The 23,032-nt window shown below is 40.7% G+C and overlaps 1 protein-coding gene across 1 annotated transcript in view; it reads right to left on the reverse strand.

The window, feature by feature from the left end:
* The window catches only part of ST6GAL2 (ST6 beta-galactoside alpha-2,6-sialyltransferase 2), a 167,801-nt gene that overhangs the window by 4,337 nt on the left and 140,432 nt on the right, over window positions 1-23,032 (reverse strand). The window contains exon 6 of the mRNA XM_040425058.1: window positions 22,707-22,881. Coding sequence (XP_040280992.1) covers window positions 22,707-22,881 — 175 coding nt within the window. The remainder of the gene's footprint in view (window positions 1-22,706; window positions 22,882-23,032) is intronic.

Consider the following 23,032-nt stretch of genomic DNA (forward strand, 5'->3'; position numbering starts at 1 on the left):
GCGGAACGGAACAGGCAGCCCAATGTACAAAATGCCTATTCTTGTCTGCAAAACGGACAAGAATAGAACATGTCATATTTTTTTGGCGGGGCCACGGAATAGAGCAAGGGATGTGGACAGCACACGGAGTGCTGTCCGCATCTTTTGCAGCCCCATTTAAGTAAATGGGTCCGCACCCGAGCCGCAAAAACTGCGGCTCGGATGCGGACCAGAACAACGGTCGTGTGCATGAGGCCTAAGGCTATTATTTCTATTCTTCTGCTCCGTTATAGGAGCCGAAGTTCGAAAATAAAGGAAGTGCCTGATTCAGCACATAACTGACAGGAACTGGGCCTAACAGATCCCATTGACTATAATGGCATCTGTTCGGGAGAACAATTAGCTGACAAAAAAGTCTTGGACTTTTCTCTCCGCTATTCTTGGCAAACCCTGTGAAGGAGGGGCCCTAAGACTTCTAGCATTCCACAGTATAGCACACTTGTGTGCTCGTTGAAGGCTAAACAATAATACTGAGATGTGAAGATATGCATTGAGTTAGGAACTGATCTGATAAAGAAAGAAGAAAGAAAGATTAGTTGCATGCGCAGGACTAAAGCATCTTTAGTATAGGAACTCAAGTTGAGACACTTTTACAAAAGGGATGTTAAAGAAGGCGGGGAAAATAAGTAGGTAAGTATGGGTAAGTGAGGTTGCACATTGTCTGATAAATTGTTGAGATGTTACCCTTTTACTGGGATAAGATTGCAACATTTTCCTGACAGTTGCAGTTCATAAATCTGGCGTAAATCAGCTTGACAGGTTAAAGGGAACCTGTCACCGGGATTTTGTGTATAGAGCTGAGGATATGGGTTGCTAGATGGCCGCTAGCACATCCTCAATACCCAGTCCCCATAGCTCTGTGTGCTTTTATTGTGTAAAAAAAACGATTTTTATACATATGCAAATTAACCTGAGATGAGTCCTGTCCCTGACTCATCTCACATACAGGACTCATCTCAGGTCAATTTGCATATGTATTAAATCGTTTTTTATATACAACAAAAGCACACAGAGCTATGGGGACTGGGTATTGAGGATGTGCTAGCGGTCATCTAGCAGCCCATGTCCTCAGCTCTATACACAAAATCCCGGTGACAGGTTCCCTTTAAGCACAACCGCTTTACCGCATTTCAAAACTGGAATAAGTGGCGTAAAAATGCAATATGATGCAATTTTGTTGAGTCCAAAAAGTCACAATGCCGCCATGTTCTGCCATTTTTTTTTATTCCCCCATTTCTAATCAGTCTGTGTTATTTTTATGATGTACAATGTAAACGTAGTCAGATTAGATACTTTTGAGGGAGTTTACACATTGCTTTATATTGCTTTTTTAAAAGGCATCGCAAAAAAGCATGAAAAAACGCATTCCTTTTTATCATGTTTGCATTCTCTAAAGGTGAAACATGTTAAAGCAGCGTGTTTCACCTTTAAAAACTGTAAATGCAATTACCACATTGATTTAATACTGCATGTTTCACCTGTAAAAAAAGGCACGATCACAGTAAAAAACATGCATTTTTTAAGCATTTTTAAAAAGCAACACAAAGACCAAGTTTACATGTTGTTTTTAAAAACGCATAGCAAAAAGGATGAATTTATAAAAAAAATATTTTTACAGGACAAATGTGTTAAATCAATGTGTTTTTACAAGTGACACACAATTAATATGGAATCAAGGTAAAAGAGCATGCACTTCTGACGCATTGTAAAAAAAGAACATATAAATCCATCTGTCACCCCACTAAACTCATATTTTTTTTTTTTGTGTACTTATAATCCCTATCCTGCGATAATTCTATACATTGTGTTATTAATCATTTTCGTTCAGTAGATATGTCAAAAAACGTACTTTTATGATATGCTAATTACCTTTCTACCAGCAAGTAGAGCGTCTACTTGCTGGTAGCAGCCGCAGAAAACCGCCCCCTCCTTCTGTTGATTGACAGGGCCAGCCTCGATCTCCTCCTTCGACTGGCCCTGTCAGCATTTCAAAAATCGCGCGCCTGTGTTGATTTGGCGCATGCGCTCTGAGATAAGGAGGCTCGCCTCCTCAGCACTCCCTCAGTGCGCCTGCGCCGATGACGTCACTGAAAGAGAAGACGTCATCGGCGCAGGCGCACTGAGGGAGTGCTGAGGAGGCGAGCCTCCTTATCTCAGAGCGCCTGCGCCGAATCAACACAGGCGCGCGATTTTTGAAATGCTGACAGGGCCAGTCGGAGGAGGAGATCACGGCTGGCCCTGTCAATCAACAGGAGGAGGGGGCGTTTTTTTGCGGCTGCTACCAGCAATAGACGCCGTACTTGCAGGTAGACAGGAAATTAGAATATTATAAAAGTACGTTTTTTGACATATCTACTGAACGAAAATGATTAATAACATAATTTATAGATATATCGCAGGATAGGGATTATAAGTACACAAAAAAAAATAATGAGTTTAGTTGGGTGACAAAATACCTTTAACATATTAATTCCCCTTTTGGCAGAAAAGTTCTAGTAATACATAAAAATGCTGGTGTAACGGACCGTTTCCGCAGACAAGGGGTTAAAATCCGTTTAGGCGATAAGCCCCTTTCTGAGAGACAGGCACAGCTACTTGCAGAACACCAACTCCCGAACTAGATACAAAGAAGCACTCCAAACTGGAACCTCACGAATAGCTGCTAGCAGACGAACAGGAAAAGCATACAATCCTGGCAATCGGACTTCTAACAGCATACAGCGGATCCCCCCAATAACGAGACAAGGCTCCGTTTTGAGGGTCAAGCAGTGGTCTGACTGTACTTTAAGTACAGCCTCTTTTATTCACAAAAAACAAACATAGTACTGCCCACAGGGGTTTGAAATACAACCAATCAGTAATTAACAACACATACAATGTAACTACAGCAACCAATCGTTCACGCCCCCAGAGGACCAGAATGAAGACTGGGACATAGGACAACATATCCCCACAATGCATCATGGTTTCCTCCTCTCTGTCCAGACAACCTGAAGAGCAATCCAATTATCTCTGAGGACAAAGGGAGATCGCCAATACACATGTGCAGACAACAGAACAGACATCACCCTTTAAACACACAATGGGACAATGGCACAATAGAAACACACCCAGCATATTCCCTCCCCTTATCCTGAGAGGAGACTCAATTATACATACAGTTAAACATACTTTCTACCCAACTTTCATAACTCTAAAACCATACATCACATTCACATAAAAATTACATATTCGCAATCAATCCATTCAGGGGAACAACATATTAAAAAAATGGCATGAATCAGACCAGGGGTTCAAAAGTTAGTATATGGCCCATAATCCAGGGGCAAGAGGCCAGCAGCCAGTCCTCTCCAAAGCCCAGTGGCGAGGTTGGTTTCGCCACAGCTGGTAATAAAGATTACATACTCACTTCTTTCTCCTGCACAGTTCTCTGTGCTGTTGGTCCTGACCGTCTGCTGTTTGCTTACAAGTTGCAGTGGTTACATGTAGGTATATGACATGTGACCACTGCAGCCAATCACTGTCTTCAGCCCTACATGACAGTGACTGGCTGAAGCGGTGCATTCCCATGCTGTATGCTTTCTCGTCTTGGTGATGTGCACAGGTAAAAAACAGGTGACCGCTCCAGCCATTCACTGTCCTCAAAGATACAGCACGGAGGACAGTGATTGGCTGTAGTGGTCAGGTGCCGTATACCTACATGTCACTGCTACAATCTGTAAACAAATAATGGGAGAAGGACCGGACTACCAACACAGGAAACAGCACTTGAGAAAGAAGTGAGTATGTAACATAGCAGGACAAGTTACTTCACAACATGGAGCCAAAGAGCTGCCTCATCCTCCTCTCTGCTCTGCTTGTCAGGTATTATGGTCCTGAATAAAGTTTAATAAGATCTTCAGCTGAATCTCTGTAGGAAAGGAGTTTATGAGGAGACATAAAGTACAGAGAGGAGGTGGGAATGTGGCTAATGAGCAGCAGCACTTGTATGCAGTCTTCATTACCACAGTCTGTCCTGTCCGTCCTCTCTGTACTTCATGTCTCCTCATGAACTCCATTCTTGCAGAGATTCAGCTGAAGATCTTATCATCTGTAATCCGGATGCAGAGCAGAGAGGAGGATGAGGCAGCTCTTTAGCTGTTGTGAAGTAACTTGTCCTCCTGTGTGATTAGAACAGGCTTTGTGTGCACTAATAGGATGGCGGCCTTTTTTTTTCTCCTAATGATTATTCCCTAGACAAAATGATTCATTATAACTAATGAAAGGTATTTGGAAATATATTTATAACAAAGTAATATTTAAGTATTTTCATAATTCCTGGAGAACCCCTTTAAGGTCCATAAACTGCTGGCTTGCTTGTTGATAATTTCCAGGTCACAATATTAGTTTGTTTGTTTATTTTCAGTATCTACACAGTAAAAATGAACAGGTACATTACAGAGATATACAGCCAATGTCATTATTTTAAGCTGCAGGTTACAGGGGCTGTTTTATTAAGTACATATGGGGTCTGTATGGGCAGCTCTTGCTCTGGCAGATTCAAGCTCTTCCTGTATTGCATGTAATAACACATTTCCTGAATTTTATAGCAGGCAAAACCAGCATTTTGGTGAAAAAATTCCTTTACGGGTGCCAACACCTTTTTTGGGCATTTTTCTGGCTTGTAAAAACCCAAAGAAAGCTATGGGTTTTTCACAAGCCTTTTTTTGACGGTGGAATTTTTAGTCACATTTTTCTTACCTTTTTTCTGACTTTTTTTCTATCGAGGGAAAATGTCTGATAAAATGCTACACTCAGACGATGCTCCAATGTCAAAAAAGACCAAAAATATTGCAATGATAGATCGTTAAAAGGCTGTATTCATTGTATAATACTTTTTCTTGGGAAAACCTCCTTAACATTATTTTGTTGTTTCTCTTCTAGTTTTATAAATGCTTCTTGTTGCTTTTCCACTGTCGTCCATCATTACCGATTAATGAGAAATCCCAATCAAACCTCACTGTTCTTCAGCTCAACCAAAGACTCAACAGCACAGTAGCCCCTAAACAATCACTGATGCCAGGAGGCGGTGAGAAGCAAACAGACACAAACCAAGGCATCTCAAAGCAAAATAAAGACAATCTGGTTTTGTGAATTACTTTCACTGATTTACATAAATGTTGTCAATTTTCTTTTCTATGAGCCAAAGACGTGAAGGTTATGTAACATTTGCTCTGAGAGAGTTGGAGGCATGTCAATACTGTGTACAGATAATATTGTTACGTTTTGTACAGTATGTATTACTAATCACCAAGGGTTAGTACTTACAGAAATGTTCATGTAATATACACAGACAGATGCTAAAGTGGGCAGAGAAGTTTGAAATCAATCAGTCAGGTCCTTTGAATGAACACATTATTCATACACTAAGGTATACCTTGTGAGGTTTAGATTACATTTTTACTAGAAAGGGTTTTTGGCTACACTCGTAAGGGCTCATGCACACAACCGTTGATCAGCCATTCCGTGCATTGGGAACCACAATTTACATGGCCAACCTCCGTGCGGATTCTGCAGATGGATCCGGACCCATTTTTTTGCAGTGCATAGGCACGGACAGAAACCCCACATAAGCAGCCCGTAGTGTTTCCGTGGGGTTCAGTGCCCCCGTTCCACACAGGACCTTCCAGATCGTGGACCCATTCAAGTGAATGGGTTTACATCCGTGATGCAGGGTGCAAATGGCCTGCGCCCAAATATTGTGGCAGACCCGCTGTTTGCAGGCCACAATACAGGCACGGCCGGGCAACAGCCATGTGCATGAGCCCTTAAGGTGCATTTACATGTGCTGACTGAGCAGGCAATTATCAGGAGAAAAAATGTTCCTTCCCAATAACCGCCTGCTCGTCAGTGGAGGAATTTAAATGCAGCCGTCACCTACTGCCATCACTTGTCCTCATAGAATCAATGTTTTCAGGCAGAACCGATGATTTCATGTGCTGTATAAACGCTTAATTCACCTGATTAACGGGCGTTTTGCTCGTCACGTGATCGGCGGCATATTTACACAGGTTTATTATTAGGAACTAACGTTTGTAGTAACGTTCTTTCCTGATAACTGGGCAAAATTGTGTGGTGTAAATCTGCCTTTAAGGTGGCAATACATTTACTACAGAACAAAATGATTGAGCATGTCAAATTCAGTATGCCTGATATTCTTTCCTCTGATGTCATCTTTCAAAGGAGAGTTGGGACACCCGCATACAAATCAGCTAGTAGGTCGGCCCTACAGAAATCACAAGGTTCGGCTAAGTTTAATATAAAGTGTTTGGGCATATTTAAAGGGTCACTTTTGATATTTCATAGATATGTAACAAAAGTTTTGATTGGTGGAGGTCTGAGTTTTGAGACTCCCACCGATTGGCAGAACAAGGAGAGAGAAACACTAACATAGGGAGACAGGCCCATAGACTTTCTATTGAGTCTGTCCTGCTTCCTCTCCTGTACCAAGGAGAGAGAGCGTGATATGCAAGCACTTCTCTCTACTGGTCCTGCCGATCGGCAGGGGTCTCAGAACTTTCCCACTGATCAAAACTTTTGATGCTATTCACAGTGTTTTTTCATGCCCAATTCCTAATGGCATAAAATATTACTGCTAGTGTGCTTCTCAAAGGTAACTGTAAAACATTTTTTTTTCTTCCACTTATATACTGTCCACAGTATAAGACAGTGGCTGTCTGTATGCCTTACTAGAACATATGCAAGTGATAGGGAGAGGGCCCTGCTCTGAATGGCACAGTCGTGGTGCAGCCATTTATTACATGAGTTGCCATTGATTTCAATGAGCACCCTATTATACTGTATCTCCTTAGTAAACATGCAATAGTGCCAGCAGGTTCACCTAGTATTACCAGCTGATCACCAAGAGTTTCAAAAGCACATTGGCAATGTCCACATTTGCAACTTATATATATATTTTTTTAACCACATAAACACATAGTCAGGTTTCTACATGCAATTTTGGAAGCCAAAATCATGGTTCATAAATGAAGAGTAAGTGTAAAGGATATATACGCTTTCTCTTTTTGTTATTCACTCCTGGTTTTGGCTCCCAAAACTGCATCAAGAAACCTGACCATGGGCGGGTCCACCCAAATGTATCCAGCCACAGTGGCTAGGTCTGAATCTGGCCAAGGACAACATCTGCATGGAGTTTGTGTGTTCTCCCTGTGTTTGCTCCAGGTACTCCGGTTTCCTCTCACACTCCAAAGACATACTTGTAGGGACCTTAGTTGATAGGGACCTTAGTTTGGGGACAGCTTGATGCTAATGTCTGTAAAGCGCTGCGGAATATGTCAGCCCTATATAAGTAAAAAAATAAATAAATCCAACAAGAATCAATTTAGCAATTGCTTTGTATCTGCATGTACGTAGACTCATGTGACTATGTCAACAGAAGACAAACTGTGTAGTCTGATCCTAAAGTTACACCCCCCAGCCACCCTAATGTACATTTGGTAGGTACAATACCTCTTTTTTTTTAAATCAAGAACTATTGCAAAACTACAGTACACCAGAACAGTAAAATTATAATTTCTGCTTAACACTGCAGAACAAATTGAAACCCCACAGCTGTCTCATTGTGTGGATCATACAAGTGAGCTATTTCTCAGTTACCTTGTGGCAACAGATGTTCACTGACAATTACTAGGGATAGCCATTACAATGCGCAAATAGATGGCCGTCTATACAACTAGATTTCCAGGGACTCTGAATTGCATACTAAAAAAGGATTGACATTGTAATAGAAGCCATTAGTGGTAGTCACCCACTGTAACACTGCAGGGACCAACATAACTCAGAATTTTTAAAGACTTTATATCAAAGGACTACTGAGGGCTTTATAATTCCAGGAATTTCATCTTTTTTATTTTGAAAGGCTCTTTATGCAGAAACTGTGTCTCACCACTGATGCATTACAATCCTTTATAACATAAAACAGATGCATGTTTCATTTAAAAGCTGAGTGGCCCTTATTCTATAAAAGCTGTGTGTAAAACAACATAAATTTCAGGAAGTGTGATACTGAATTATAGTTGCATTTATCACAAGAATTTTTTACTATTTGAGTGACTTCGAGTATACTTGAGTTAAAAAAAAAAGAAGAAGTTTGTATAATGGCTGTGCTTCATTGTAGAATCATAACTGAGAATGAAAAGTTATATGTGGGCTTCCCTAATGTCTATTTCTGCCATATTATTCCCTGTTTCTGCTGCACAGCTAGCTGCATTTAACTCAGAAGCAGTGGTTGTCTCCCTTCTGTTGAATCTGCCAGTACAGTATACAGTGGCCTCACTTCCCTTACTTGCCACTATTTATGTTTTCTTCTAGGGAGTTCAGAAAGCTGATAAGGAGGGAGAAACCAGACTTAGAGCTGAATTACACCAACAGATTATCTGACGGATTTTCTGACCAATCGTTGGTCAGATGGTCGTTTACACACAGATCTTTTGTTATAAACACCAACTATTAGTCTGATTGTACAGAAATTTGGCAGATAATCTGTTAGTGTAATACAGCCCTTACAGACACACAGGAGCTTCTCTGCACTTCAGAAGAAGTATATAGGCAGTGCTTCGATCAGCTAGCTCTGGCACGCCCCCATTTCTTTTCAGCCGTCTTATGAGCCTCTATTACCAGGGATGGATCTTGCCTAACTCAAGGTAGTGGACTACAAATTAGGTGGAAGTGAGACCCCTAGTGGCCATGACTTTACAGCTTTTTTTCAGGTGGATGCAGGCATATATGTTTTAAATGACAGGATTGGGAAATTTTCTAGTTACACCAATCTCTATTAAATGAAATGAAATTGTGTGAAAGTAAAGTGACTCTGTAAATGTTAATAATTATTTACTCTATGTTATATATAACAGAACACAGAAGTCCTGTTATCTTACTGCTGCTTACAAATAGAGCATTCATGAACATAAAGGACATAGGGCACATAAACGAGCGATCATTATATACTCTAGAGCTATGTATGTGTAGTAAGGGATAGCTTTTATATATTTTTTAATGCCTAGGATCCCTATAGATTTTTCAACATAATAGTTAAGACACAGCATGTGTAAACAAGCCATTTAAACACTGAACAGCAAAACAGTATAAAAGTAGGCACAATATATAATTGTGATGCGTAAAATAATAAAACTATTGCTCTGCCTTCACATCATAGGAAAGAATAGTGAAACTGGCTGCCTAGCCAAACATAAGATACTGGGGGAGATATATCAAGACTGGCAGAACCATCCTCCCCTTCTGCTAAGTCATGCCCCTTTTTCTCAGCACTTCTGAAAAGCGCCAAAAAGCTCACAAGTCACAAATTATGGTGTACACCTTATTTAGGCCACAATTGTGGCGTAATGTCATTGATAAATGTCCCTCACTGTGTTATTTGGAGTCGGAGTGCCGCTCACAAGACACGACTGAGAACCAGAAGGGAGTAGATAACTGACCAGCTATCAGTCACCAGTACGATGATTACTTTCACTGCTATCTACATCATTCTAACAGTCTAGAAAATATAGATTGTTGTGGGAGCGTTTCTTCAAACATTGCATGTTATACCCAACTGGCGAATGAGAGACTTGTCAGTGCTGCCGCCTGTGGACTCATAATGGAAGCATTGCACTAAGGAGAATGCTACAATTACTAGAAAAAGTAAGAGAACCCTTTGGAATTACCATTGATTAGTCATAAGATGCAGTCTGATTGTTATCCAAGTCACAATCTAACTAAACTAGTAACACACAAACAGTTGTACCATTCATGTCTTTTAGGGTACGACCACATGTAGCGGCCGTGCTGCAGTCATTAACTGGGTGGCAAATTAGCCCGCAGCTTCCTTTCATTTAATTAATGAAGACCGCATTGCATAGTCGGTCTTTAATGTTAATGGCCATGCGGCACCTTCAATACCGCGTGGCCATTTACAATGAATGCCGACTATGCAGTGTGGTCGTCATTAGTTAAATGAACGGAAGCTGTGGGCTAATTGGCTGTGCGGGTTTTGACCGCATCACGGCCGCAACCCGACCGCAGTGCGTCCGCTCCTTGTGACCGTGCCCTTACTTAAAGGGGTTGTCTCCCCTCAGACATTGGGGGCATATCGCACCTATCTTTAGAACGGAGCCCGCAAAGTGACGGACGGCACATTGCTCATGCATGGCCGTCCTCAATTAATTTCTAAGGGCAGCACGCTCAGCTATTTTCTGCAGTCCCATTAAAATGAATGGGAAGCGCACCACGCACCACACCACAAGGCTGATGGAAATGTCTCGGCAATTTTCGGTGCTTTCATAGGAATGAATGGAGGGTGGCTGCTCTGACCCACAGCTATCAGACAGAGGGCATATGCTAGTGAGGTGAGACAACCCCTTTAGGCACATTGAGTAAACATCCACAGTGCAGGGAGGAAAACTAAGTGAACCATTGAATTCAACAACTTTTAGGTCCCACTTTATAGCAGCAAACACGTCCACCAAAGGTTTTCTGAGGCTGCAAATAAGATTTGCACAATATTTAGATCCTTTCTACCTTCCAAGTTGGTTCGGTTCGTCAGTAGTTCTGGGATGCTTTTTGTGCACAGATATCTTCAGTTTATGCAACATGTCAATATCGGTAAGGTTGTCAAGACTCTGACTTGTCCCTTCTAAGATATATAATCTTCTTATTCAAGCAAATTGATTTACTTCTATGTTTTAACTCATTGTCTTGTTGTACCACACAGAATTCTTTCTGTTTGAGGTTACAGGCTGCTGCCCTTACATTCTCCTGTTCTATGTTTTGATACATCATAGGGATGCCATAAATCATGATGCTTCCTTCACCATGCTTCACAGCTGGGATCGGATGTGGACCCATTCATTTCAATGGGGCTGCAAAAAAATGTGTACAGCACACTGTATGCTGTCCACATCCATTAGGTCCGTTCCGCTGTCCAGCAAAAAACAAAACAAAAAAAAAAACAGGCATTTTTAACACAGGGCAAGATGTTCGGAACCGGAAAATACAAAACACGCACAGCCGGTATCCATGTTTTGAGGATCTGTGATTTGCAGACCGTAAAACAGATACAGTCGTGTGCATGAGGCCTAATAGCAAAATAGATATTTTATTTTTTTTTGTTGTTTTTTTTGCAGTTTCTAGAGTATTCTGTAGACTTTTTTCTGTGACCCTTTAGTTTTTTCTTACCTCTTTCCGGTGTGCTTTTGAAGTGATATTAGCAGGATGTACACCCCTAGGGGGAAGAGCAACAGTCCTGAATTTTCTCTATTTGTACATGATTTGTCTAACCATTGACTGATGTACACCCAGTAATTAATAAATGCAGGTTACATAGCACAAATGCGAACACAAGCCCAAATAATATAATGGGCAGCATCTTATCCCCTCCACAAAGAGCCAACTCAATACTAAATGAACAAACCTATATAAAAACAACTGAGTCTCAACTAGCTCGATAAGTAACAATAATCTTTATTAATTACATATACACAACATGATAAAAATAGAGATGAAATACACCAAAGTAAAAGTGCGGTATTCGCCGTAGGGATAATGTAACACTACAGTCAACACAGAGGGGAGTCAAGAAATATACATTACTTAGCTGCCAGATAGTAGCAAGCAGACATTGATCACTTAATAATTTCAGAGATATTTGAGACTCAGTTGTTTTCGTATAGGTTTGTTTGTGATGTACACCCAGGTCTTTAGCAATCCTTTTGTGGCCTTTTCCAGCTTCATGCTTTACTATAACTTTTGAAATTTGTTTGCATTGAGACATGGTTCACACTAAGAAATGTTTCTCAAAGACCACAGATTTGTCAGTAACCAGGCTTTGTAAGTCTTATATAATGGGCCAAGCACCAGTGAAACCCACAATCTAAGGACTCATATTCTTCACTGAAACATGTTTTGCCCTTGGAGAGGTAATTACCACAGAGGTTCAATTACTTTTCCTCCCTGCACTGTAGATTTTTATACAATGTGCTCAATAAAAGCCAATAATGGTTTGTGGGTTGTGTTGTCTTTAATTATAAGCCGAGTAACTATCAAACCACATTGTATTAGTAATCAATACAGAAATCCAGGTAATCTCACAGGGTTCACTAACTTTTTCTTGCAACTGTAACTTTTCACAGAAGCCCCCCCTGAATCTCCCATTGAACCAGGCATCCTGGCACTCCTCTTTTAGCTATGAGATTATTACTTTTATGTGTGCAAGTGAGTGTGTATACTGTATATCTGTGCAGAAATATGCAAGTATGTTTGCTTTCAGTGTTTTTTTTCTGCTTGTAGTGAATGTGCATATTAGTGATGAACGGCATAGGCAATATTCGTTTTAGCGATATTTTGCGAATTTTTCGCATATTTGCAATAAATTCGCGAATTCTAGAATTTGGGATCTCGTCATTATTTTCGAGATTGCGCAAATCGGCAGTAATGCGTATATTTTTAGCGCAATACATGCAACTTTTTTTTATCAGGTCTGAGTAGATATTACTGATTGGTGCACTAAGTATTGTTGTGACATCACAGCACTATGTCTGAGGCATGTACAGTGGGGGAAATAATTATTTGACCCCTCACTGATTTTGTAAGTTTGTCCAATGACAAAGAAATGAAAAGTCTCAGAACAGTATCATTTCAATGGTAGGTTTATTGTAACAGTGGCAGATAGCACATCAAAAGGAAAATCGAAAAAATAACTTTAAATAAAAGATAGCAACTGATTTGCATTTCATTGAGTGAAATAAGTATTTGAACCCCTACCAACCATTAAGAGTTCTGGCTCCCACAGAGTGGTTAGACACTTCTACTCAATTAGTCACCCTCATTAAGGACACCTGTCTTAACTAGTCACCTGTATAAAAGACACCTGTCCACAGAATCAATCAATCAAGCAGACTCCAAACTCTCCAACATGGGAAAGACCAAAGAGCTGTCCAAGGATGTCAGAGACAAAATTGTAGACCTGCACAAGGCTGGAATGGGCTACAAAACCATTAGCAAGAAGCTGGGAGAGAAGGTGACAACTGTTGGTGCGATTGTTCGAAAATGGAAGGAGCACAAAATGACCATCAATCGACCTCGCTCTGGGGCTCCACGCAAGATCTCACCTCGTGGGGTGTCAATGGTTCTGAGAAAGGTGAAAAAGCATCCTAGAACTACACGGGAGGAGTTAGTTAATGACCTCAAATTAGCAGGGACCACAGTCACCAAGAAAACCATTGGAAACACATTACACCGCAATGGATTAAAATCCTGCAGGGCTCGCAAGGTCCCCCTGCTCAGGAAGGCACATGTGCAGGCCCGTCTGAAGTTTGCCAATGAACACCTGAATGATTCAGAGAGTGACTGGGAGAAGGTGCTGTGGTCTGATGAGACCAAAATAGAGCTCTTTGGCATTAACTCAACTCGCTGTGTTTGGAGGAAGAAAAATGCTGCCTATGACCCCCAAAACACCGTCCCCACCGTCAAGCATGGGGGTGAAAACATTTTGCTTTGGGGGTGTTTTTCTGCTAAGGGCACAGGACAACTTATTCGCATAAACGGGAAAATGGACGGAGCCATGTATCGTGAAATCCTGAGCGACAACCTCCTTCCCTCTGCCAGGAAACTGAAAATGGGTCGTGGATGGGTGTTCCAGCACGACAATGACCCAAAACATACAGCAAAGGCAACAAAGGAGTGGCTCAAGAAGAAGCACAGTAAGGTCATGGAGTGGCCTAGTCAGTCTCCGGACCTTAATCCAATCGAAAACCTATGGAGGGAGCTCAAGCTCAGAGTTGCACAGAGACAGCCTCGAAACCTTAGGGATTTAGAGATGATCTGCAAAGAGGAGTGGACCAACATTCCTCCTAAAATGTGCGCAAACTTGGTCATCAATTACAAGAAACGTTTGACCTCTGTGCTTGCAAACAAGGGTTTTTCCACCAAGTATTAAGTCTTTTTTTGTTAGAGGGTTCAAATACTTATTTCACTCAATGAAATGCAAATCAGTTGCTATCTTTTATTTAAAGTTATTTTTTCGATTTTCCTTTTGATGTGCTATCTGCCACTGTTACAATAAACCTACCATTGAAATGATACTGTTCTGAGACTTTTCATTTCTTTGTCATTGGACAAACTTACAAAATCAGTGAGGGGTCAAATAATTATTTCCCCCACTGTATGTATGGACAGCAGAGAAACAGTAGTTCCTATTACACTACCTAACACCCTGCACTGGAATCAGCTACACTATATCAGGATATAACCTACACTGACATATATATATATATATATATATATATATATATGAGCTGACTAACTATCTAATGTAAGTAAATAAGGAGTAGGATCCAGATGAAAGCACAAAGCACAGCAAAGTCACTGCTCTCTCTATCTCAGAACTGCAAAAAAACAGCAGACAAGGGCTGCTGGGGAGGTTCTTATATAGTAAGGGGTAGGCAATTTTCCTATTGGTTGCTAGGGATGTTGCTAAGCTCTGAAAAATATATTGCAGCCTTCTCATTGGCCCACAAGCAAGAAGCAGGGAGTTTACTGATAAAAAAAAAAATCAAGAATATTGGCGATTACGAATATATAGCACTATATTCTACATCTTCGCGAATTCTCAAAGTGCCGATATTTGCGATTAGAATATTTGCGATCAACACTAGTGCATATGTGCATGCAAATATATAATGATAGTGTGTGATATATGTACAGTGGTAAATGTATATGTGCATACCTCATTTTATGACACATCCAAGTATGGCAGCACCCTTATAATTGTCAGCCCATGTAAAGACTTTGGCAAAATACACAGCAGAAAGATCCATGGCATATCAGTAGCATAATCAGCGGCTGAAAACATGTCATTTTTGGTGGCAAAAACCAAATGCATGAAATCACAGTATTTTATGTACAGAATGTGATGTGTATTGTATACTGAATAGTAATGTAAATTATATGTATATTACATACAATTCACAATGACAGTCTAAAAATGTGTATATGTATCATATAGTAAGTACAAAGTTACAACACACTTGCTTCCTGTTTGGCTGTTATAATAATATGTATTATTAAAATAGTTATTTGAATTTTATTGTCAAATGCTAAAATGTTAGCACATTTTGTGAGCAAAAAAGTTGTAACCTTTGTGTTTTGGAAGTTTTATATTTGTCTGATATTGCTCAATATGCAAAATGTTTTACAAATATCTGAAAGCTACATGTTCGGCTGTAAACTATCTCTCCTGAACCGAGTGAGAGGAAAAAGCTGCTGACAGACTCCTCTGTGCCACAAGGACCCCAGATAGAAAGATTTTGTTATCAATGCCTAGAGTACTTAGGGTACTTTCACACTTGCGTTGTTTGATTCCAGCAGGCAGTTCCGTTGCCTGAACTGCCTGCCTGATCAGGCAAACTGTATGCAAACGCATGTCATTTTTTCTGACTGATCAGGCATTTTTCAGACTGATCAGGATCCTGATCAGTCTGAAAAATGCCTGATCAGTCAGAAAAATGCATTGCAATACCGGATCCGTTTTTTTAGTGTCATCAGGCAAAACGGATCAGTTATTTATTTTTTCCTCATTTTTAAAGGTCTGCGCATGCGCAGACCGGAAGGACGGTTCCGGCATTCCGGTATTTTAAATGCCGAATCCGGCACTAATACATTCCTATGGAAAAAAATGCCGGATCCGGCATTCAGGCAAGTCTTCAGTCTTTTCAGCTGACAAAGTAGCATACTGATCTTACATATACATTATTCCATTTCTGTACATATTCTATTTATTCAGGCTTCATTTACATGGCAGTATTTTGGTCCGTATTTTGTTTCAGTATTTGGAAGCCAAAACCAGGAATGGAACCTATAGAGAAAAACGTATTTTGGACCTACTACTGATTTTCTTACAAAATATCGATGTAAGTTACAGGCTAGAATACTGTTGTGTAAATCAGGCTATACAGGGGTTGTCCACGTTTTACTATTGGTGTTCCGACGACCTGCACCCCCGCTGATCTGTTGTTTGGTGGTAGCTCCATCCATTGTATAGTGTACTGAGCTGGTCACTTATGCACCGCTCGCATTCACTTCACCTGAGCTACATAGCTGATCTGCTAGGGTGTTGGTCCCCCCGTTTTTCATGATCAGATATTGATGGCCTATCCTGAGGATACGCCATCATTAGTAAAATCCTGGTCAACCGCTAATCTGTTTTCCGCAGTGACAGGCTACCTGCAATAACCGTTTTTCTGCCTGTGTACTATGGACAATTGTTGCTCCATCAGTAAATGACAGCTGAATTCTGAATGGCTTGGTTAATACAACACCAGTGATGGATTGGCTATGCACTCCACCAGGAGAATTCCCAGTGGACCTTCTACTATGCAGTGCGTCACTGGCCTGCCATGTGTATTACAATTGCAATATAGATCACAGGCCCTGCTATGCTATGGGGAGTTTAGGGGCCCCTGCACTGCTTAAGAGTCTCTGCTCCAAGAGTCTAATGCCTGCCTGACTTTATATATGGAGTCCCATGTTGAGTCCATATATAGCTATTTCCATATATAGAGTCATCCCTGGAGGAGTATACTTAAATGCTTTTAAGGTAAGTGTGCGGGAAAAAACATGATGTGTTCTGCATGCATTTTTGGCAAGGATTCCACACCAAAAGTCCTCCTTGGAACATACCCATAACATTCTGCCAGTGTTGGCGGTACCACTATATATTCAAATGTTATTCTGTCACTACTTATAAACTGTTAATGCCGAGTCTCAAAACCCAGGACCTTCTGTAAAGGAGAGTGATAGGCTAACCAGCGCACTACATAGCCCACTATTAACACAAGGATTAACTAAAAACCTTCACTAGTATTAATGTACAAAGTACACCTCTATATACCAGTACATTGTATGGGATAACAGCAAAACTATAATTTATTTAGTAATTACAAAAAATGTAATGGAGAAAAATAAATTACAATACCCTATTTTCTTTTTGTCTATCTATCTAGCCACCTATCTATCCCATATATACTCTAACATTCACCATAGTTAAAGTGCAACTGTCATTCTTTTTTTGTAATATGTAGGGGCAGAAATACTGACCATTTTTGTAATGTACTTTAATGATTGAAATCGTACATTTGTATCGCATATAGGAGAGAGGCAGTGAGGGCAGCAGCAGTCAGTGTGGAGCATGCCTCTACAGTTAAAGCGAACCTGTCACCATGATTTTGCGCATAGAGCTGGGGACATGGGCTGCTAGATGGCCACTAGCACATCTGCAATACCCAGGTCCCATAGCTCTCCGCGCTTTTATTGTGTTAAAAAACAGTTTTGAGTGATATGCAAATTAGCTGATATGAGTCCTGTAGCCGGAGATGAGTCAAGCGTCAAGGAGCCCAGCACCGCCCCGCGTCCTCCGATTCTCCTCCTTGCCGGCTGACGTCACAGAGCTGGAGCGCCGAAATCTCGCGATGCGCGAGCTAGCGCATGCGTAGTTCGTTCCCTGTGCTGATGCCAGCACAGGGAATGAACATGTGCCGACACTGCGCATGCACTACCTCGCGCATCGCGAGATTTCGGCGCTCCAGCTCTGTGATGTCAGCCGGCAAGGAGGAGAATCGGAGGACGCGGGGCGGTGCTGGGCTCCTTGACGCTTGACTCATCTCCGGCTACAGGACTCATATCAGCTAATTTGCATATCACTCAAAACTGTTTTTTAACACAATAAAAGCGCAGAGAGCTGTGGGACCTGGGTATTGCAGATGTGCTAGTGGCCATCTAGCAGCCCATGTCCCCAGCTCTATGCGCAAAATCATGGTGACAGGTTCGCTTTAAGTAAGCAGAAGGAAGAAGACCGGAAGTGTTGCTAGGGCACAAAATGTGGCTGCAGATATATTTGCTAAATGGATGTTTGTTTTAACAATATGAATTGAAATAAAGAGAAGATTTACAATTTTACCAAGTGCTGGATCATTTATCTACATTGTCCGAGTGAGTGCAACAGGTCTGGTGGCATCCAATCACTGGGAGGACGCACTTTGCTAAGGAAACCAATGAGCTGGTGTTTTCTATTTGTGTGCCCTCAAGCACTATTAGATTGCTGAGGTCACACTAAAAAACGTTGCAGTGTAGCCCAGGCCTTAAACATGATGCCGGCTCAGAAGCTTAGCGGTGTTAGAGCTGACACGTGCCTCCTGTTTTACACAACAGACACCTGGAGGCATTGTCTGTGAAACGCCAGTCATGAACATTGAGGCAAGGGTGCTGGGCTTCCTGGGCCCAAGCAGTTCCTCCACACTGAGATCAAGGGAGTTATTCAGTTGCTATAGTGGCCTTGTCCTTCAGAAGACTCCGAGGCCTGCCACAGGTATGTTCCAATGAAGGACTGCCTACCGCAGGTCTCCACAGGAGCACAGTAAAACATTGGTAAATCAATGCAGTCCACAGGAGAAGTGATCAGGCAATCAGATATTAAAGTCTCCTAGGGGGACTTAAAGAAAGTTAAAAAAAAGTTTTTAAAATTAGAAAGAAATTATATATATAATTTTTTTTTTTTTTTTCAAATCACACGGCTTTCCCCATATTAAAAATAAAAAATATAAAGATCATTGTCATCATTGCTGTTAGGTCTGCGGTCTGTGCCTGCTGCCCCTGTGGGTGTGGACACTGCATGTTAACCATCCGGTAACCGGGTCCCTAGCATCCTCAACATGCTTCTTACTCCATGCTCCTGCCCGATGCTCCCTTAGGGCGCGCATGCTTACCTCTGGCCTCTTAAAGGGCCAGTGTGCACACTTATAAAGCCTTCCTCAGCCAATGGCTAAAGGTCCTTGGGTATTTCAGGCATCCTTTCCAGGCAAAAGGTGCTTAAACTTTCCCTGGTGACCAGCAAAGGTATTTGATAGTCAAGTGCTTATTTCAATTTACCTGCATTTATCCTGCCATGCTCCAAGTTCTGTTTCTATCCTGCCTGTGTGCTCCTACAATTTGAATTCCAAGTTCAGTTCATGTTTAAGTTAACTCAATCTAACTTGTCTGTCTATGCTCCAGTTAAGTTCCTAGCCTGCTTGCCTTCTGTGTGCCTGAACACTATCCCATACGCAAGTCTTTCCAGTGTCTACGTTAACTGTGAACTGTATGGATCTATAACCATATATATGGATCTAACTACACCAGGACTATACTAGGAGGTAGCTGCCTGGTTTCTAACTTGCAGTAAGGTTCAGATACCTATATAGGGGTTAAAGGGTGAATTCCAGGGAAGAGCCAGATTAAAGCCCTTAAGGTTAGCCCTACGTAATTTATCAAAATGTTAATAAAAAGTCTTAATTTAAAAAAAAAAGTTAGCCCTAGGCAGAAGTTCCAATCCCAGCTGTTTAACCCCTTAGATGTTGCAGTCGAAAGCGATCGAGGAAACCAAGTGGTTTCAGAGGGAGGAGACTGTCACCCATTGGCACTGCCGCTATAATAACTCCTTTCTGTGCAGCCATTTTCAATTTATGCATTTTCTTTTTCAATTTTTTTCTCTCATATCATCATAATTTTTGGAGAAAGATTGCATGCTAAGAAAAGGTACAACATAATACTATTAGTGAATGCTGACCATATGGATTTAAAACTCACCCCAGCAGGTGGATTTTTTATAAGAAAAAACTGTAATTGGTGTCATCACCTTAGGTTCCAGTAGCTGTTGAATAGCTAGTAGGCATTGTTGTCAATTTCTTTTTATATGAGCATCCGCTCATCACTACTCGACAGCTGCCTTGCGTTAAGTGCTTGCCTCAGGTGAAGTCACAACCTTGCAGCTTGTTACATACTTTACCATTCTACACATTTCTTAAGTCCTCAAAACTGGAGGAAGAATTGTAACTTTAGGTATCAGACCTTCGGTGAAAACACGTGCATGTGCACAAGTGTACAATGTGCCACTCTCTGTACTGTATGGTAAACATGGCTTATAATATAACAAGCATTTAGAAATCTGTACGGTATATTCCCCAACTAATGGAAACAGAGATTAAAGGGAACCTTTTCAGAGGGTCAAGCTGCCCCAAGCACATCAGCATAAAAATAGCGAAAGGCTACCTGATTGTACTTAAAAATGTTGTACTCTAAAAAGCAGAGAACGGCTCTTCAGAGGAAACATCATTTTAAAAAAGCGCAGAGTGGGGAGAAGCTATTGTTTTCTACATTGCATGGCAAGCTATATCTAGTCATATTGTAGACACTAATATGGTTCCAGGAATAGACACACAAACACTGATAGAGTACTGAAATATGGAGATGAAAAATCTCATTATATAAAAAGCTTGGAATATCCAAACTTGATCTTAGAAACAAAATAGAAGATACTGGAATTGTACTTCTAAGACTATTACAGGGTATATCAATAATAAGAAGGGGATAACTGTTGAATTGGTTGTGAAGGTCTGACTGTTAGAGTCAGTTGAGCATGCACATTGTCACTCCACTGACAATCTATAGGACTGCTGAAGTTAGGCGAGCGAGCACAGTACTTGGCTATCTTCTGCAGTTCTATAGACTTTGAATGCAGAAGTGGATGCTTGATGATCACTCTATTCAAATGGTTGACACAGGACTTTCCCTTTAAGGAGAAGAAACATTAGTATAATATAAAACAAAAATAAAGGCAACTCCACGTATGACACAGAGCGCACTTACCTCATCCACAGCTAAAGACTAGATGGCATACAAGTGTTAGCTGTGGTGTACAATTTATACTGAAGTTAGAAATGGCACTGCACATGTGGCTTTAGCCTAAAGGAGCCCGTTCACTTTTTACAGGCTCAACTATGCCACATGTCTTTTGTACGTTTCTCAATATTTGTAGAAAACTGAAAAAAATTGCCATTAATTTTTCAAAAAAAAAAAAAATGTAATGTCAGAAAGAAATATGCATAACTTGATCAAATTTTTTAAGTCCATTCAACTGCATGGCTTACCTGTCAAAGTAGAATTTTCAACTTCTCCTCTTTATGGCCAGTCTAGTCTTCGTTTTAAGAGATTGCAACCTCTGCTATCTGAACTACATTTGGTGTTAAAGGGAATGTGTTATCAGAAAATGACCCATTATTAAATCAATTGTTTACGTTAAACATTCGTTTTTTGTGTTTATTTTTTTTCCATGCCACTATCTATATTTAATAAGAAAATATACATAATCCTGGAATTTGTACACTGGCCACTAGGTCTAATAATAGGTCATGACTTCCTGTTCTGTACAGGTTACTTATCTGTAGCTGTTATCATTATCACCACAGGCAGAATTACAATGACCAGTAACACCTCTATATAGATAACGCAGGATCCACCATTCATGATAGGCCTAATTACAGCTTATCTACTCTATCCTGACCTCTGCACAGGTCACAGAGCATGCCTACAAAACCCTCTCATAGAAGTCAATGGGGTCCCGTCCTATCCATTGTGTCTATTGCCCATACAGTATTTATATCCTAGTGGCCAGTGTAAAAAAAGCAAGATATAATTTATTTATTTTTTCTTTATATAGTGACATGAATTTATTTTTTTCAAAAAATTCTTTAAAAAGGAGTAGGATTTAAACAATAAGTAATTTTCCGATGACACATTCCCTTTGAGTCCTTCCACCTCATTGAGTATCTGTTCACCTCTAAGACTCTCAGTTACATAACCTTGAGGCCATTTAGAATAGGGAACATCCCATACTGAAGATCTCAGTAAGGCCTTTTTCACACAACCGTTTTTTTTTCCTGTTTACGGGCCGTCTTTTGCGTTCAGTATACGGTCCGTATACGGAACCATTCATTTCAATATGCATTCCGTTTCCGTATTTCCGTTGAAAGATAGAACATATTATTGCCCGCAAATCTCGTTCCGTGGCTCCATCCAAGTCAATGGGCCAGCAAAAAAAAAATGGAACACACACGGAAATGTATCCGTATATCTTCCGTATCTGTTCCGTTTTTGCGGAACCATCTCTTATAAATTTTATGCCCAGCCCAATTTTTTCTATGTAATTACTGTATACTGTATATGCCATATGGAAAAACGGAAGGGAAAAACGGAACAGAAAGTGAAACACAACGGAAACAAAAAATGGAACAACGGATCAGTGAAAAACGGACCGCAAAACACTGAAAAAGCCATATGGCCGTGTGAAAGAGGCCTAAGTGTTTCACATTTGCAAAGTAAAATACTGTAGTTGCTCCATAAAAGAGGGGAGCTGGTGCAAAGGGAGCTATCTAGGAGTACAGCCACATTTGGAGAAGACACAAATAGTTACACTTTTTACTGCTCTCCTGCTCTTATTGCCTTAAGCACTTTAAGACTAATCTATATACCTTGTCTTGTGGAACGCATTGCATTCTTAATGTACCCTTGGGCACAGTAACGTTGCTTAAAGTTAATGGATTCCCATATGAAGCTGAAGTCTTCCCACTTACAAAACATTTCAGCACTTGCTTGCAGTGGAAGATTTTAATTTGGTTTAGTATAATTACCTTTCAGTCAATAGGGGCCATTAGACATTGTAGCTGAGGTTACAGTTAAAAGCTGCACTGTACCATTATTATAGTACAGAAGATGGCGTAATTAATCAATATTCCAGACAAACCTACCAATGAATCCTGAAGAAGGTGGATTGGGCTGGATCTTCTCGTTGCTGTTCTCTTGGATTATTTTCCACAGTTCCCAAGTGAACTTTGGGTGAAGAATGTAAAAAGGCTGGTTTGGATTTTTCTTCCGATGTTGTTCATATGGTGGGAAAAGATTGTAGTCTGGTTTGTGATACCACTGTATAGAAAAAACATGCGCGAGATTTAATAAAACTTGCAGCGACTATAAATGCTTTAGGAAATAGTTCATAAAGTGCAACATTACAAACAGCAGTGGCATGGGCAGAATTCTAAATATGCACGACTGTCACCGTACAGATGTGTTGTTG

This window comes from Bufo bufo, chromosome 3 (assembly GCF_905171765.1).
Source record: "Bufo bufo chromosome 3, aBufBuf1.1, whole genome shotgun sequence".
In the NCBI taxonomy this organism is placed as follows: Eukaryota; Metazoa; Chordata; class Amphibia; order Anura; family Bufonidae; genus Bufo; species Bufo bufo.